The sequence below is a fragment of the Delphinus delphis genome, chromosome 5, assembly GCF_949987515.2.
Source record: "Delphinus delphis chromosome 5, mDelDel1.2, whole genome shotgun sequence".
NCBI classification, from domain to species: Eukaryota; Metazoa; Chordata; class Mammalia; order Artiodactyla; family Delphinidae; genus Delphinus; species Delphinus delphis.
In genome coordinates this window covers 103,515,028-103,531,951 of record NC_082687.1, presented here as the reverse complement: position 1 = coordinate 103,531,951, position 16,924 = coordinate 103,515,028, and the positions used below count along the sequence as shown (strand labels likewise).

The 16,924-nt window shown below is 35.7% G+C and overlaps 1 protein-coding gene across 1 annotated transcript in view; it reads left to right on the top strand.

Annotated features, from left to right (window-relative positions):
• SLC9B1 (solute carrier family 9 member B1) overlaps nt 1-16,572 on the top strand; it is a 47,508-nt gene extending 30,936 nt beyond the window's left edge. Inside the window, exons 6-11 of the mRNA XM_060011812.2 lie at nt 4,522-4,697; nt 8,986-9,092; nt 9,975-10,124; nt 13,394-13,502; nt 14,053-14,189; nt 16,284-16,572. Coding sequence (XP_059867795.1) covers nt 4,522-4,697; nt 8,986-9,092; nt 9,975-10,124; nt 13,394-13,502; nt 14,053-14,189; nt 16,284-16,496 — 892 coding nt within the window. The 3' untranslated portion in view covers nt 16,497-16,572. The remainder of the gene's footprint in view (nt 1-4,521; nt 4,698-8,985; nt 9,093-9,974; nt 10,125-13,393; nt 13,503-14,052; nt 14,190-16,283) is intronic.
• The last annotated feature ends 352 nt before the right edge of the window (nt 16,573-16,924 follow it).

Genomic DNA, 16,924 nt, shown 5'->3' with positions numbered 1-16,924 from the left:
ATAAATGGGTGTTGAATTTTCTCAAAAGCTTTTTCTGCATCTATTGAGATGATCATATGGTTTTTATTCTTCAATTTGTTAATATGGTGTATCACACTGATTGATTTACGTATATTGAAGAATCCTTGCATCCCTGGAATAAATCCCACTTGATCATGGTGTATGATCCTTTTAATGTGTTGTTGGATTCTGTTTGCTAGTATTCTGTTGAGGATTTTTGCATCTGTATTCATCAGTGATATTGGTCTGTAATTTTCTTTTTTTGTAGTATCTTTGTCTGGTTTTGGTATCAGGGTGATGGTGGCCTCATAGAATGAGTTTGGGAGTGTTCCTTCCTCTGCAGTGTTTTGAAAGAGTTTGAGAAGGATGGGTGTTAGCTGTTCTCTAAATGTTTGATAGAATTCACCTGTGAAGCCATCTGGTCCTGGACTTCTGTTTGTTGGAAGATTTTTAATCACAGTTTCAATTTCATTACTTGTGATTGGTTTGTTTACATTTTCTATTTCTTTCTGTTTCTTTCTTGGAAGGTTATACCTTTCTAAGAATTTGTCCATTTCTTCCAGGTTGTCTACTTTATTGGCATAGAGTTGCTTGTAGTAGTCTCTTAGGATGCTTTGTATTTCTGCAGTGTCTGTTGTAACGTCTCCTTTTTTATTTCTAATTTTATTGATTTGGGTCCTCTCCCTCTTTTTCTTGATGAGTCTGGCTAATGATTTATCAATTTTGTTTATCTTCTTAAAGAACCAGCTTTTAGTTTTATTGATCTTTGCTATTGTTTTCTTTGTTTCTATTTCATTTGTTTCTGCTCTGATCTTTATGATTTCTTTCCTTCTGCTAACTTTGGGTTTTGTTTGTTCTTCTTTCTCTAGTTCCTTTAGGTGTAAATTTAGATTGTTTATATGAGATTTTTCTTGTTTCTTGAGGTAGGCTTTCATAGCTATAAACTTCCCTCTTAGAACTGCTTTTGGTGCATCGCATAGGTTTTGGATCATCGTGTTTTCATTGTCATTTGTCTCTAGGCATTTTTTGATTTCCTCTTTGATTTCTTCAGTGATCTCTTGGTTATTTAGTAACGTATTGTTTAGCCTCCATGTGTTTGTGTTTTTCTACATTTTTTTCCCTGTAATCTATTTCTAATATCATAGCGTTGTGGTCAGAAAAGATACTTGATATGATTTCAATTTTCTTAAATTTACTGAGGCTTGATTTGTGACCCAAGATGTGATCTATCCTGGAGAATGTTTCGTGCGCACTTGAGAAGAAAGTGTAATCTGCTGTTTTTGGATGGAATGTCCTATAAATATCAATTAAATCTGTCTGGTCTATTGTGTCATTTAAAGCTTCTGTTTCCTTATTTGATTTCATTTTGGATGATCTGTCCATTGGTGTAAGTGAGGTGTTAAAGTCCCCCACTATTATTGTGTTACTGTCGATTTCCTCTTTTATAGCTGTTAGCAGTTGCCTTATGTACTGAGGTGCTCCTATGTTGGGTGCATATATATTTATAATTGTTATATTTTCTTCTTGGATTGATCCCTTGATCATTATGTAGTGTCCTTCCTTGTCTCTTATAACATTCTTTATTGTAAAGTCTATTTTATCTGATATGAGTATTGCTACTCCAGCTTTCTTTTGATTTCCATTTGCATGGAATATCTTTTTCCATCCCCTCACTTTCAGTCTGTATGTATCCCTAGGTCTGAAGTGGGTCTCTTGTAGACAGCATATATATGGGTCTTGTTTTTGTATCCATTCAGCAGGCCTGTGTCTTTTGGTTGGAGCATTTAATCCATTCACGTTTAAGGTAATTATCGATATGTATGTTCCTATGACCATTTTCTTAATTGTTTTGGGTTTGTTTTTGTAGGTCCTTTTCTTTTCTTGTTTCCTACTTAGAGAAGTTCCTTATCATTTGTTATAGAGCTGGTTTGGTGGTGCTGAATTCTCTTAGCTTTTGCTTGTCTGTAAAGCTTTTGATTTCTCCATTGAATCTGAATGAGTTCCTTGCCGGGTAGAGTAATCTTGGTTGTAGGTTCTTCCCTTTCATCACTTTAAGTATATCATGCCACTCCCTTCTGACTTGTAGAGTTTCTGCTGAGAAATCAGCTGTTAACCTAATGAGAGTTCCCTTGTATGTGATTTGTCATTTTTCCCTTGCTGCTTTCAATAATTTTTCTTTGTCTTTAATTTTTGCCTATTTGATTACTATGTGTCTCAGCGTGTTTCTCCTTGGGTTTATCCTGTATGGGACTCACTGTGCTTCCTGGACTTGGGTGGCTATTTCCTTTCCCATGTTAGGGAAGTTTTCTACTATAATCTCTTCAAATATTTTCTCTGGTCCTTTCTCTCTCTCTTCTCCTTCTGGGACACCTATAATGTGAATGTTGTTGCGTTTAAAGTTGTCCCAGAGGTCTCTTAGGCTGTCTTCATTTATTTTCATTCTGTTTTCTTGATTCTGTTCTGCAGCAGTGAATTCCACCATTCTGTCTTCTAGGTCACTTATCCATTCTTCTGCCTCAGTTATTCTGCTATTGATTCCTTCTAATGTAGTTTTCATTTCAGTTATTGTATTGTTCATCTCTGTTTGTTTGTTGTTTAATTATTCTAGGTCTTTGTTAAGCATTTCTTTCATCTTCTGGATCTTTGCCTCCATTCTTTTTCCGAGGTCCTGGATCATCTTCACTATCATTATTCTGAATTCTTTTTCTGTTAAGGTTGCCTATCTCCACTTCATTTAGTTGTTTTTCCAGGGTTTTATCTTGTTCCTTCATCTGGTACATAGCCCTCTGCCTTTTCATCTTGTCTATCTTTCTTTGAATGTGGTTTTTGTTCCACAGGCTGCAGGAATGTAGTTCTTCTTGCTTCTGTTCTCTGCCCTCTGGTGGATGAGGCTATCTAAGAGGCTTGTATAAGTTTCCTGATGGGAGGGACTGGTGGTGGGTAGAGCTGACTGTTACTCTGGTGGGCAGAGCTCAGTAAAACTTTAATCCACTTGACTATTGATGGGTGGGGCTGGGTTCCCTCCCTGTTGGTTGTTTGGCCTGAGGCAACCCAACACTGGAGCCTACCTGGGCTCTTTGCTGGTGCTAATGACAGAGTCTGGGAGGGCTCACACCAAGGAGTACTTCCCAGAACTTCTGCTGCCAGTGTCCTTGTCCCCACGGTGAGCCACAGCCACCGGCCGCCTCCGCAGGAGACCCTCCAACACTAGCAGGTAGATCTGGTTCAGTCTCCCCTGAGGTCACTGCTCCTTCCCCTGGGTCCCGATGCACACACTACTTTCTGTGTGCCCTCCAAGAATGGAGTCTCTGTTTCCCCCAGTCCTGTTGAAGTCCTGCAATCAAATCCCACTAGGCTTCAAAGTCTGATTCTCTAGGAATTCCTCCTCCCATTGCCAGACCCCCAGGTTGGGAAGCCTGACGTGGGGCTCAGAACCTTCACTCCAGTGGGTGGACTTCTGTGGTATCCTTATACCTGTGAGTATAAGGATATATACTTATATATATCCTTATATATATATAAGCAGTTATGGGATTTGATTTTACTGTGATTGCGCCCCTCCTACCGTCTCATTGTGGCTTCTCCTTTGTATTTGGATGTGGGGTACCTTTTTTGGTGAGTTCCAGTGTCTTCCTGTCAATGTTGTCCCAGCTAGTTGTGATTCTGGTGTTCTCACAAGAGGGAGTGAGAGCATGTCCTTCTACTCCGTCATCTTGGTTCCTCCCTCTCCTATTATTTTCATGTCTTCATTTCAAATGGTTTTGAGATGGAGGTAAAGGCTGCAATTTGTGCTTGACCCAACATCTTGAATGAAATTTCTCTAGAGTTTTAACCAGCACTAAAGAATGTGTGAACATTTTTACCACCATTAAATGACATTCACTCAAGAGCAGAATTTTTGCATTCAAAGTCATTGTAAAGAGAAGATGTGGTACATATATATAATGGAATATTACTCAGCCATAAAAAGGAATGAAACTGGGTCATTTGTAGAGATGTGGATGGACCTAGAGTCTGTCATACAGAGTGAAGTAAGTCAGAAAGAGAAAAACAAATATCGTATATTAACACACATATGTGGGATCTAGAAAAATGGTACAGATGAACCTATTTCCAGGGTAGGAATAGAGACACAGATATAGAGAACAGACATGTGGACACAGATGGGGAAAGGGAGGGTGGGACAAACTGGGAGATTAGGGTTGACATATATACACTATCATGTGTAAAATAGATAGCTAGTGGGAACCTGCTGTGTTGCACAGGGAGCTCAGCTCAGTGCTCCGTGATGACCTAGATGGGTGGGAAGGGGGGTGAGGGAGGTCCAAGAGGGAGGGAATATATGTATACATATAGCTGATTCACTTCGCTGTACAGCAGAAACTAACACAACATTGTAAAGCAATTATACTCCAATAAAAAAGTCATTGTAAAGGTTAATACATTTGTTGTACAATTTACTATAAAACACTTTTGTTAAAAGGATGTTTTTAAGTTGGTTTTCAAAGATTTTTCTCTCAGTTTTGTAGTCAGTGCAGTCTCTCCTGCTGTTGTTGTCCCTTCCATGCTACGTTTGCAAGAAAAGGGATATGGTTTTGAGAAAGGCATTCCAACCTTATTAATAGCTGCCAGCAGTTTGGATGACATCGTGGCTATCAGTGGATTCAATACATGCTTGAGCATAGTCTTCTCCTCAGGTAAACAAAAAAATACAACAGCTACCGTATAATTCATTGCTTTTTTTGTTCTTTAAACAAGGTTTGTGTCTTTGCCTCTGCATTTATTAATGAAGACTTTTCTATGTAACATCTTTTTATTCTTCATAGACAGCTCATTCTAGACCAGAGAAGGAATTTCAATGGGTTAAGATACCACTACTTAACACAAATGATTTCCTTTTAATAACTAAATATTCCAATTAATTTGATAACCCATATTATTACCATTTATCTGCTCTTGTTGCTTTGGAATTTTGTCACAGTTTTCAATAGAAAAATTTAGGCAGCAATATTATTAGTACTACTAATATATTGAATAGATATTTTGGAGATGTACCTTTCTGGCCATCATTATAAATAACTGGTTGCTCTGTTACTAAGCCAACTTAAATATATAGAGTGTGGACAAGTGTGTGTCTTTTTGGTAGTGATGGGACAAGATCCTGCAACAATTCTAAATCCCAAGGTGATATTTGGTCTTGAATGTCACTTGGCAGAAATTGTGAAAGTAAACACTCCACATTTAATAATGCATTAATTATCTGCCAGTGTTCGAAGTTCAAAAATTCTGTATTATTAAAGCACCAAAACATTTTAAAGCTGAGAAGTTATATATATATAGTTTCTCTTAAAATCATAAGATATAAATGAATAAGAAGGAAAAAAGGGAAAATATAGAAATAAAGTATGTAATAGTTATACCCCCAGGAATAATAATTGTGAATCTTTTGATGTAAATTCACCCAGACTTCTCCTTTTCTCCCCCATCCCCATCTATCTCTAGCTCTTTCTCTCCCTCCCAATATTCTTATAAAATTATTGAATAGTAACCATACTTTCTTATAACCTGAGTTGTTTTGCATTTACCTGTGTATTGCAAACATGGTCCTTTTCAGTAAATATTTCTATGACATTTGAAATGGTTGCATAGTATTCGATTGGCTGCATCATGGTTACTTAACATGTTGAAAATTGAAATTGACACCAGTATTTACTATTAAAATAATGCTTGGTTGAACAGCTAAACAGTTGTACTTAATCTTAATATTTTCTTAATCTTTTTTAATACTTTTTAAAAAAGTTTTATTTTTTGCTGTGTTGGGTCATTTTTGTGCGCAAACTTTTCTCTAGTTGTGGCGAGTGGGGGCTACTCTTCATTGCGGTGCATGGGCTTCTCATTGAGGTGCTTTCTCTTGTTGCAGAGCATGGGCTCTAGGCACCTGCGCTTCAGTAGCTGTGGCTCAAAGGCTCAGTAGTTGTGGCACACGGGCTTAGTTGCTCTGCAGCATGTGGGATCTTCCTGGACCAGGGACTGAACGCGTGTCCCCTGCTTTGGCAGGCAGATTCTTAACCACTGCGCCACGAGGGAAGTCCCAATATTTTCTTAGTCTTAAAAGAGAAATTATTGAGTTAAAAAGTATATAACATTCTAAGATTTTTGAAATATATTGCCACAATATCTTGCCCTACCAGGGTGCACAAGCATGCCACCTTCATGCTCTTCACCTTCTTCAAAATTAGGTATTTACTAGTCCTTTTTAGCTTAGCTAATTTGACAGGTGAAGAGTGAGGTCTCTTTAAATGAATTACTTTGAATACTAGTGATGTTAAACAAATGTTCGTGTTTATTGGCCATTAGCATTTTGGAATGTTTAATAGATTGCTTTTCTTGAAATATTTTGCCTATATCCTATAGGTGTGTTCATCATTTGTTCTTTTGATTTGTTAAGATTCTGCACAAAATTAAGAATGATAACCATTTGTTTTATATGCTATGGTTTTTGTAATTTGACTTTTAACTTTATCTCTTTTCTGCCATTCAGAAGTCCTAAATTTTTTATTGTCAGATCTGGCCACCTTTTCCTTCATGACTGGTATCAGTCATTCTTTCAAAAAATATTTTTTGTGCTCCTCTTCCATTGTACCAGCTACTGTATTAAACACTGAGGATCAACAGTGAACAACAATATTAGTTTTTATTGAGTAATTGCTTTGTACTTGCTGTAAGTTCTGTAGATGTTTTGACTCAACAGTCACAATAGTGCTATGCTCATTTTGCAGATAAGGAAACTAAGGAACAGAGGTTAAGTAATGTGCTCAAAGTCACAGATCTAATAAGTAGGGGAACCAAGATGCAAACCTAGCAGCCTGACCCCAGGCCCACACTTTTAACTACTATTCTATCCTGCCTCCCGACACAGCAGACAGAGAAGACCACGTGGTCAATGGTCTCAAGGGGTTTATATTAAACAAATAATTACAGATGTAATAAATATTACATAGCATAAGATGCTAGGGGAACATTCTACAGGAGACCAAACCTAATTTGAAGAGGACTGAAAAAGTGGAAACCAAGCAGGTACATGCTTAAAAATCCTCTTCCACCACAAAACTATGTAAACTGTCTCTTAAAAGTTTAAGGACTTTTAAAGTTTTATTTTACACATTAGATCTTCAAAGCATCTATATTTTGGAATATAGTAGATATTGAGATCTAACCTTACCTTCCAGGTCAATTGGCCCTTTTACCATTATGTAATGTCCTTCTTTACGTCTTGTGACAGTATTTGACCTAAAGTCTATTTGTCTGAGATAAGTATGACCACCCCTGCTCTCTTTGGGGTACCATTTGCATGGACTATCTTTTTCCGTCCTTAAAGTTTATAGCAATCTGTTTTAAAATGACAACAACTTCAATTGCATTCAAAAGCTCTACTCCTCTACTCCTTTACCTCTCAGCCTCCTCACTTTATGTTATCATTGTCACAAATTACATTTTTTATATTATGTATCCATTAACATAGTTTTACAGTTATCTTTTGTGCTTTTTTTTTTTTTTTTTTTTGGCGGTACGTGGTTGCTTTTTTTTTTTTTTTTTTTTTTGCGGTACGCGGGCCTCTCACTGTTGTGGCCTCTCCCGTTGCGGAGCACAGGCTCCGGGCGCGCAGGCTCAGCGGCCATGGCTCACAGGCCCAGCCGCTCTGCGGCATGTGGGATCCTCCCGTACCGGGGCACGAACCCGTGTCCCCTGCATCGGCAGGTGGACTCTCAACCATTGCACCACCAGGGAAGCCCTGTGCTTTTATCTTAAATTCCAAAATAGAATTAAAAGTGATTTCCTTACCACCATTAAGGTATTACAGGATTCTGAATTCATCTATTTACCTTTACTGGAGGTTTATATTTAATGCTTTTGTGTTGCTGTCTAACATCCTTTTATTTCCACTTTAAGGATTCCCTTTAACATTTCTTGTTAGGCAGGTCTAGCGGTGATGAACTCCATCAGCCTTTGTTTACCTGAGGAAGTCTTAATTTTGCCTTCACTTTGAAGGACAATTTTGTGGGATAGTATTCTTGGGTGGCATTTTTTTTTCAACATTTTGAATATATCATCCTACCTTCTTATAAGGTTCCTGCTGTGTAAGCCTCTGATAATTTTATGGGCGCTCTCTTATATATGATGTGTTGCTTTTCTCTTGCTGTAATATTTTAAATGAGCAGAAAGCCTTTTGGACTGTATATTGTTGTTAAATGGGTGTCTCTGTAGGGGATCAAGGTTCCGGGCTTCCCATTCTACCTTCTTACTGTTGTCACGCTCCACTTCTATTATTTTTAATGGGAAAATAGTTCTAAAATATGTATATTTACATACCTTATTGAGTTGAATACACAGAGCATAGCTGAACCTTTTTGTGTGACTCTGGACATTTTTTAAAACGTATTACAACAAACTACATGTATCCATGAGACATTATATTGAAAAATCAGTTGATCCTTGAATATTCCTAGGATTGACCCTGGGTTAAATCTTTTTTTTATGCTGTTGTTGTTGTTATTAAATTGTCCTTTTTATGTTTAAATCATTTGTTTATCATAATAGAATATCAGAGGAAAACATTACCAACCTTGTGCTAGGTGCCAGAGGTTCTCCTTTGCCAGTCTCTGTGCGTTCTTCTACCTCACCTGGTCTTTTAGGTTGGGTGTGTAAAAGGAGCACATTGTGGCTTATTACTGCTTTGTTTTCTGGCCTATTTATTCAATGAACATTTCTGAGTTATATGTATTAAATCATTGGAGAGTACATATTCAATTTATCAAGTAGATGTGTATATGTTTTCATGTGTTGGAACATTAAAGGTCCATTTTGGTATATTTATTCTATGATACATACCTTTCTTTATGAATCACCTACATTTGATTTTCCGATGTGCTGGGTATGTGAAAATACTTCTCTATGGAATGTTTTTCTTATTATGTGCCCTTACAGGTGGTGTACTTAGCAACCTCCTGTCTGCTTTTCGGGATGTACTTGTTGGTGTGCTGGTAGGAATTGTTTTGGGAATGTTTACTCGATATTTTCCAAGTAGAGATCAGGTAAATAAAAAATAATCTATTTGGAAGTACAGTATTTCTTTCAAAAGACATTTCTTTCAAAAATTTGAACTTTTAGAAGATCCATGAAATAATAAATTTAATATTTAGTTCTCTTTCTCCAAAAGAGGCCTCCAGTGCCTACTCTGCTTAAAACTGAGCACAGTTGTGATTGATCCAGGTCAGTGGCCCTAACCGAAGTCCCTGCTTCCTGATTAGGCAAATAAGGAATATCAGAAAAATGTACTTAATCCAGAGCACCTTCTCCATTCCATCCCACTCCTTTCTTCATTAAATTGCCTGTTGACTCCTGACATTTAAAAAAAAGTCTTTTTCCCTCAAACTTTACGTTGAACATTTTTGGAGAAATATATTCCCATTTATCTCTGCATATTTTCTGACTTAAATTCACTCCCTCTCCCTTTGACCAAGGACACACTATCAAACTCAACCCTTTCCTGCCCTAAAGGATATGCCATTACTCTTAGACTTCTGTAACTTCCATCTTAATTTCCCTGCAGTTATTGTCTTAGCTAAAAAGATATTCAGACATTTATCTTTAAGAATTCTTTGGATATGTTATATGGGACTACAGGTTATATGGGTCTCTTTTCTTTCCTTCTTCTCTTACAGTTAAAGTATTATAACCATTTTACTGATGTTAGTATCAGAGATATGGCAGAAGATGAAACTCAGTAATTGCAAGTTTTGTCACTTGATACCAAGTTTGCTAAAATATGTGGTGAGAAAGTCAAAATTTTAGACATTATTCTATACAACATATGAAGACATGGTATCAAAGGGTCAATAATAAATGATAGATGATATGATAATTGTATTATATATTTAACATAAATTAATTTCCAAATATCTATCAAATTCTAGGGAGAGCTTGCAGTGAAGAGAGCGTTTCTTATCTTGAGTATGTGCGTTTCTGCTGTCTTAGGCAGCCATCGCATTGGTTTGCATACAGCTGGAGGATTATGCACACTAGTATTGAGTTTCATTGCAGGGACAAGTTGGTCCAAAGAAAAGGTGAATATTTTTAATACACCATTTTTTAAAAGATAAAATAACTGCATTTTTCTTACATCTATAATGGACATTTTAGGAAATCGCACTCTAGTTGGAAAATGTTCCATAAGTTTGTATCTTCAAGGAAGTGAATGAATCAGTCAAGGAAATAAAATATTTAGAAGAAGGACTACAACGCAATCAGAAGTTGAGTTATCACATCAGGCCTTTCTCTTTTTCCCAAGTTTAATGCAATAGGATTATATAACTTTTATTGATTTAATTATTTTATTTATTAAAACTTTAGTTATACAATTAATACATGCAAATATGCTCATAAAATATTAAAACAGTAAGAAGGGGACTTCCCTGGTGGCGCAGTGGTTAAGAATCCGTCTACTAATGCAGCGGACATGGATTCGAGCCCCGATCCGGGAAGATCCCACATGCTGCAGAGCAACAAAGCCCATGCGCCACAACTGCTGAGCCTGCGCTCTAGAGCCTGCGAGCCACAACTACTGAAGCCCGCGCACCTAGAGCCTGTGCTCCGCAACAGGAGAAGCCACCGCAATGAGAAGCCTGCTCACCGCAATGAAGAGTAGCACCCGCTCACCTCAACTAAAAGAAAGCCTGCACGCAGCAAGGAAGACCCAATGCAACCAAATATAAATAAATAAATAAATAAATTTATTTTAAAAATAATAATTAAAAAAAATAAATAAAACAGTAAGAAGGCCCACATATGGAATACAATGTAAAAGACTCCCTTTCCCCCACCATTGCCAAATATCAAATCCCCTTCCCAGATCATTTCCTCTAATCACTCCTCTATCTGTAGACAGATCACTTCCATGTTTTGTTATTACAAACAGTACTTCCATGAACAATCCAATTCATGTGTGGTTTTGCAAATGTATAAGTACTTCTGAAGGAATAGATTTCTAGAAGTGGAATGGCTGGATTTAGAAATTGTACATTTCTATTTTGATGGGTACTGCCAAATTATCCCTAAAGAGGTTTTATTTACACTGTTTACTACCAGCGGTGTAGGAGAGTCTCTAATACCTAAACCCATCAACAATCTTGGGTATTATCAATTGTTTTTTTTTTTTAACAATCTGATGGGTAAGAAACTATATTACATTGTTATTCTTTATTTATATTTCTCTGATTAGTAGTGGAGTAAGCTTCTATCCATATATTCTTTTATAACTACTTATTCATATTCTTTGCCCATTTTTAAATTGGTTTATTAGCCTTTTTGTTCCTAATTTATAGAGTTTCTTTATATGTTAGGGCTACTAATTCTTTGTTGTCTATATGTTGCGTGTAATTTTTGCTTATCTTCAACTTTTTTTTTGATGTCTTTTGTATGGCAGTAAAATTTCCTATAGTCAAATCTGTCAGTTTTTCCTTTTTGGTTTGGGTTCTGCATCTTGTTTAAGAAAAATTTTTTCATCCAAGATTATGAGATTATAAACATTATAACATCTTATATATTATCATCTAATACTTTGGTTGTTTGTTTTGTTTTTCATTTAGTTCTTTAATCCCTCTGGAATCTATTTTTGTGAATGATGTGAGGTAAGGATGTACATGTGTGTGTTTATATATATGTATTCATAGACATACATATATATATACACATACATATATATGCATATGAATTGTGTCGTCTATTTTTGCCAAAGTATTTATTGATTAATCCATCAATTATTCAATGACTTTTTAAGTGTCTCTTTTAACATGTGCTAAACTCCTATATATATATATGTATATATAAATTTACTTCTGGAATCTATTTAAACTTATCTATTTCTATGCCAATACCACTCTATTATTTTTTTTTTTTTTTGGCGGTACGTGGGCCTCTCACTGTTGTGGCCTCTCCCGTTGCGGAGCACAGGCTCCGGGCGCGCAGGCTCAGCGGCCATGGCTCACGGGCCCAGCCGCTCCGTGGCATGTGGGATCTTCCCGGACCAGGGCACGAACCCGCGTCCCCTGCATCGGCAGGCGGACTCTCAACCACTGTGCCACCAGGGAAGCCCAATACCACTCTATTTTAAATCACTGTAGTTTTATGTCTCAAAATCTATATAGGAGATTCCCTCTTATTATACCTATTTTTAAATTATTTCTTGGCTGTTCCTGCCCATATTCTTTCTTAGATAAATTTTAGAATCAGCTTGAGAACTTCCCTATCCAAAAATCATATGGGCATTTTGTTTAGCATTCTGATAAATTCATAATTATAAGAGAAATTAAATCACTAATAATAAATTACAAATAAATGAAAACTACTGGTTTGTTTACATGATAAAGGAAATCAAATAGTAAAGAATAAATAGATTTTAAAGATTAAAAGTAACAACTAGGATAATGTGCTACAAAGAAGAAAGAGTAATATTGATTTTCTTTTGTTACTTCCTTTTTTAAACTTACTTTTATAAATGGCAACCAGAAAACCTAGTCATAAGGGGAGTAGTTATGAAGATAGTTTATGCCTCAAACAAAGGATATTAAAGTTTTATGTATCTCCACCTGTAAAAAAAGATAAACCCAGACTGAGACTAAAATCTCTTCATCCAAATTCCTGGAAAAGAGCCAGAGTACTGTTATGTCACTAAGGGCATTTCCTATAACCATGTAATTGTGGAAGCAGCACTGGGGGGATTCATTCCCAGAAAGGGAAGCCAGGCAGGCAATCAAGTTAGAATCTATTAAATGTTTTGGTTTGGTTTCAAGGAGAAAGTAACTTTGATGTTTTCAATATGGCTCCTTTGGAAGCAGGCCTAACAGATTACCAGAATTTTTTTCCTAGTTGTTGAGGACCTATCAGGATTCACTTTCATGGGATTTGGTCCCAGGATAATTTTTAGTGGAGGTCTTCCCAACTCATTTTTGAGAGCTGAAATGTCTGAATGATCTTGAGTATGTTCTCATCAGGCATGATGTAGTTCTATCTCTGTTCAGTTGCCTTACAAACCAAAGATAGAACTCTTACTGTACCATCAGAACATGTGTGGAACTTCAAAGACCTTACTTGTTCCATGACAGAATTAACTAAATAATATTTTTATTTTATTGCTTTGTAGATTTCTTTTAATCAAATTCTACCTAGGTGTTTGTATAAAAGAATTAACCTACTCATTTAATTTTTATTGTTTTAACATTTCTTCTACAAATAAAATATCTTAAGTTTATTAAATGTTAAGAGAGACTTTAAACTTCTGAAATGCAAATAATTATATGTGTCACAATAACTGAAAATTTATTACCCTTTTCTACAGATTAGAGTCCAAAAAATTATTCAAACTGCATGGAATATTTTTCAACCTCTTCTTTTCGGTTTGGTTGGAGCGGAAGTATCTGTCACATCTCTTAAATCAAATGCTATTGGTAAGAATGATTAGAGGCACAAAAATATAAGATTTGAAAATATTTAAGAAAACTTTGAATAATTTTTATTTACAACATGTCTTTGAATGCTACAAGGACCTTCTTCAGAAGTACATGTGTAACATACATTTGTTCTTCCTTTATCCTGTACGCTCTTTGTAACCAAAGACAACCCTGAATATCTTCCCTGAGTGATCTGAGGAAATGGAGATTAGAAATTTTTCTGAGGGGAAATATTGGATACCATTAGCATCTTTTGAATACTTTCATTTATAGTAAAAGTTCAACATCTGTTAGCTCAGAATTAAATAAATGTAATTTATCTTATTTTTCACCATACCTCCACCATCATATTATCTCTTGCACTTTACATAGAAGCCTCAATCATATTTGTATTTTTATGATTATTGTTTTTACTTTAAAAAATAAAGATATACAGAGACACTAGCCCAAAAATGCTTTCAACCCATTTACAAATCATATCTCTAGGCATAAAGAACCACTATTTCCCAAATATTGTGTTATTCATGTTTGTTTTTATCTGTTGTAGGCATTTGTGTTGTTATACTGAGTTTGGCATTATTGGTTCGAATTTCTTTTACATTTGTATTGATGTCTTTTGCTGGTTTTAATTTTAAGGAGAAAATATTTATTGCTTTATCGTGGATGCCCAAAGCTACAGTCCAAGTAAGAACATATTAAGTCATTCTAATTATTTTAATGTTGATTTTTTTAAAAAAATTCTAAATGAAAAAAACATCCAGTCACAAAATATGGGCCATTAATCTTACTTTTAAAATGTTTGATTGATCGTAACTACTCATTAAAATTAATGTAATCTTTAAGAAACTCACTTTTAAAAGCAATTTTTCTGAAATTGAAAACTGTGCTTTTAATGACAAATACTTCCTAAACTTACAAAAACATTTTTCTATTTTCCCAAGATATAAAATAAGAGTATATCTGAATGCGCTGAAAAGGGCACATCATTACTTCTGGGCGTTCCTGCCAAATACACATAACGTCAATCTTATCATGAGAAAACATTAGACAAAAGCAAAGTGAGAGACAGTGTGCAAAATTGACCAGTACTCTTCAAAAGTGTCAAGGTCATGTAAGACAAAGACAGACTAAGTATCTGTCTCCCATAAAAGGAGACCAAGGAAACACTTACTAAATGCAGTGGATTTAGTTCAGGCGTGGTCCAAAAAAAAGGACATTAGTTGGACAGTTGTTGAAATTTGAATGAGGTCTCTAGATTAGTGTATGTGTGTGTGTATATATATAATATATATTATATCAGTGTTAATTTTCTGATTTTTGGTTATTGTACTGTGGTCATACAAGAGTTAACATTTGGGAAATCTGGATGAAGGGTATATAGAAAGTCTTTGTATTACTTTTACAACTTATTTGTGAGTCCAAAATCACATAAGAAGCCCCAGAAAGTGAATGAACTTGGGAGTGGGGGGTAGGGAGCAGCAACTCTATGCATGGGGAGGAGCTGGTTGTGGGGCTGTAGGATGCTCTGAGGAGTGCTTTTCCTTTAGGTATCAGAGTGTGAGGTGTCAGATTTGTATTATATTTAAATCATTGTTTAAATCTTAAAAAAAAACACCTTTTTTTGATTATTAAAAAAAAGAGTATATCTGAAAATTGGAATTTTTGCATTTTGCTGAATATTGTAGAGCTAAGTGTTACGATTTTAAACTAGAGACATGTTGATTCTTTTTAAAATATATCTTTCCTATGCCTGCCACCCACTCTACCATACATGAATGCACATATATTATTTTTAATTATATATTTAATTTGTATGACTATTTGATTGATGACTGAATCTCCCCACTAGATTATATAGGAAGGATAGGAACAGTGCTTGTGTTTTCTGTTATTCTTTTTCCCTAGCACTTAACACAGTGCCTAACATGCAGGAGGTACACAATAAATAAGCATTGCATGCCTACAAGAATGAATGATGAATGAATGAAAGAGAGAGAAAAGCCAGACCTTGTAGTTTTGCTCTCGGATTCAGTGATAAGGTATTGCTACTTGTTGTCAGACTGTTTAACCTGGCAATATAACGTCTTGATTTCCTGAGATTTTCTCCATTGTTATTCCAAAACAGAAGCTTGTGAGTTTCCATGCAACAAAACTCTCTATATGTCATGGTTAGAAAAGCAGGTCCTTGGGACCAGGCTGCCTATTTTGAATACCATGTTACTTGCCTATAACCTTAGGCAGGTTACTTTGTAACGTCTCAGTGCCCAGTGTATAGATTCCAAACCTCTTGTCAGTTTTACTGTATCACACTGCCTCCCAGTAGTAAGAACAAGAAGACAGACAACAAAATCCTAAAGAACCGTAAGAAACCTTAGCATTTTGTGTTGTCTCATTGTAGCCAGGAACCTAGTGGTACACGGTAAAGGCAAATATGCAAAGCTCTGGTTTAGGTGAAACTCCTAAGGTTCTGAAAATAATGTGAGCACTCAAAAAATATATTTAAACAGGGGAAAGCTGAGATGACAAGAAAACAAAAACAGCCCCCAAATGTCTGCACGCTGGTTTGTCACTTTTTCACTCTCCTTCCAGATATATTTGCTAGGAAGAACACAGGATTGATGAGTAATTTATGAAAATTCTTCAACACTTTGTCTTGTTTCTTTTCTAGTAGCCTAGTGCTAGGTGTTATTTGTTTTAACAGGGCTATTTACTTTTATTATATGTTAACTCCATTTAACATTTTTCTTTATGCCTCATCTTTTTCTCCTCTAAATGTAGGCTGTTTTAGGTCCTCTGGCTCTAGAAAGAGCAAGAATCAGTGCACCCCATTTGGAACCATATTCGAAGGATGTGATGACAATAGCTTTTCTAGCCATCTTGATCGCAGCTCCAAATGGAGCTCTAATTATTGGCATTCTGGGACCTAAAGTACTTACTCGCCATGATCCAAACAAAATGAAAGTGGAATTAGCAGGATTAGAACTTCATTAAAAAGTTGATTTGCCACCACCTGCCTGCTTCTCTTAATGAATTCTCTTACATGAGAGAAAAATTAAAAAGTACAAATATGTGGAGACTACACAGAACCAAGGAGTTACTAAATATATGATTTCACTACAGGTGTTTCCTATGACTTTTTATTCCAAAGTTAATTTAATAAAAATAATATAAAATAGAATGCCTTGTTAGTATTTATGTATTTCAAGAACAAAGTAAATTTATAAATACCCTAGGAAAGTTGAAAGGACTCTATCAGGTTGGATTTACTGTCACAATATGAACTAAGCATAATAAAAAATTAAATGAACCTAATGACAGAAAGATAAGATAGTATAAGTCTCTAAATAGGAGTAGAACTCTCCATCAGGTTAGTAATTCAGTTAAAAAGATTACCAGAAAAAAGAAATAAAAATGACAAG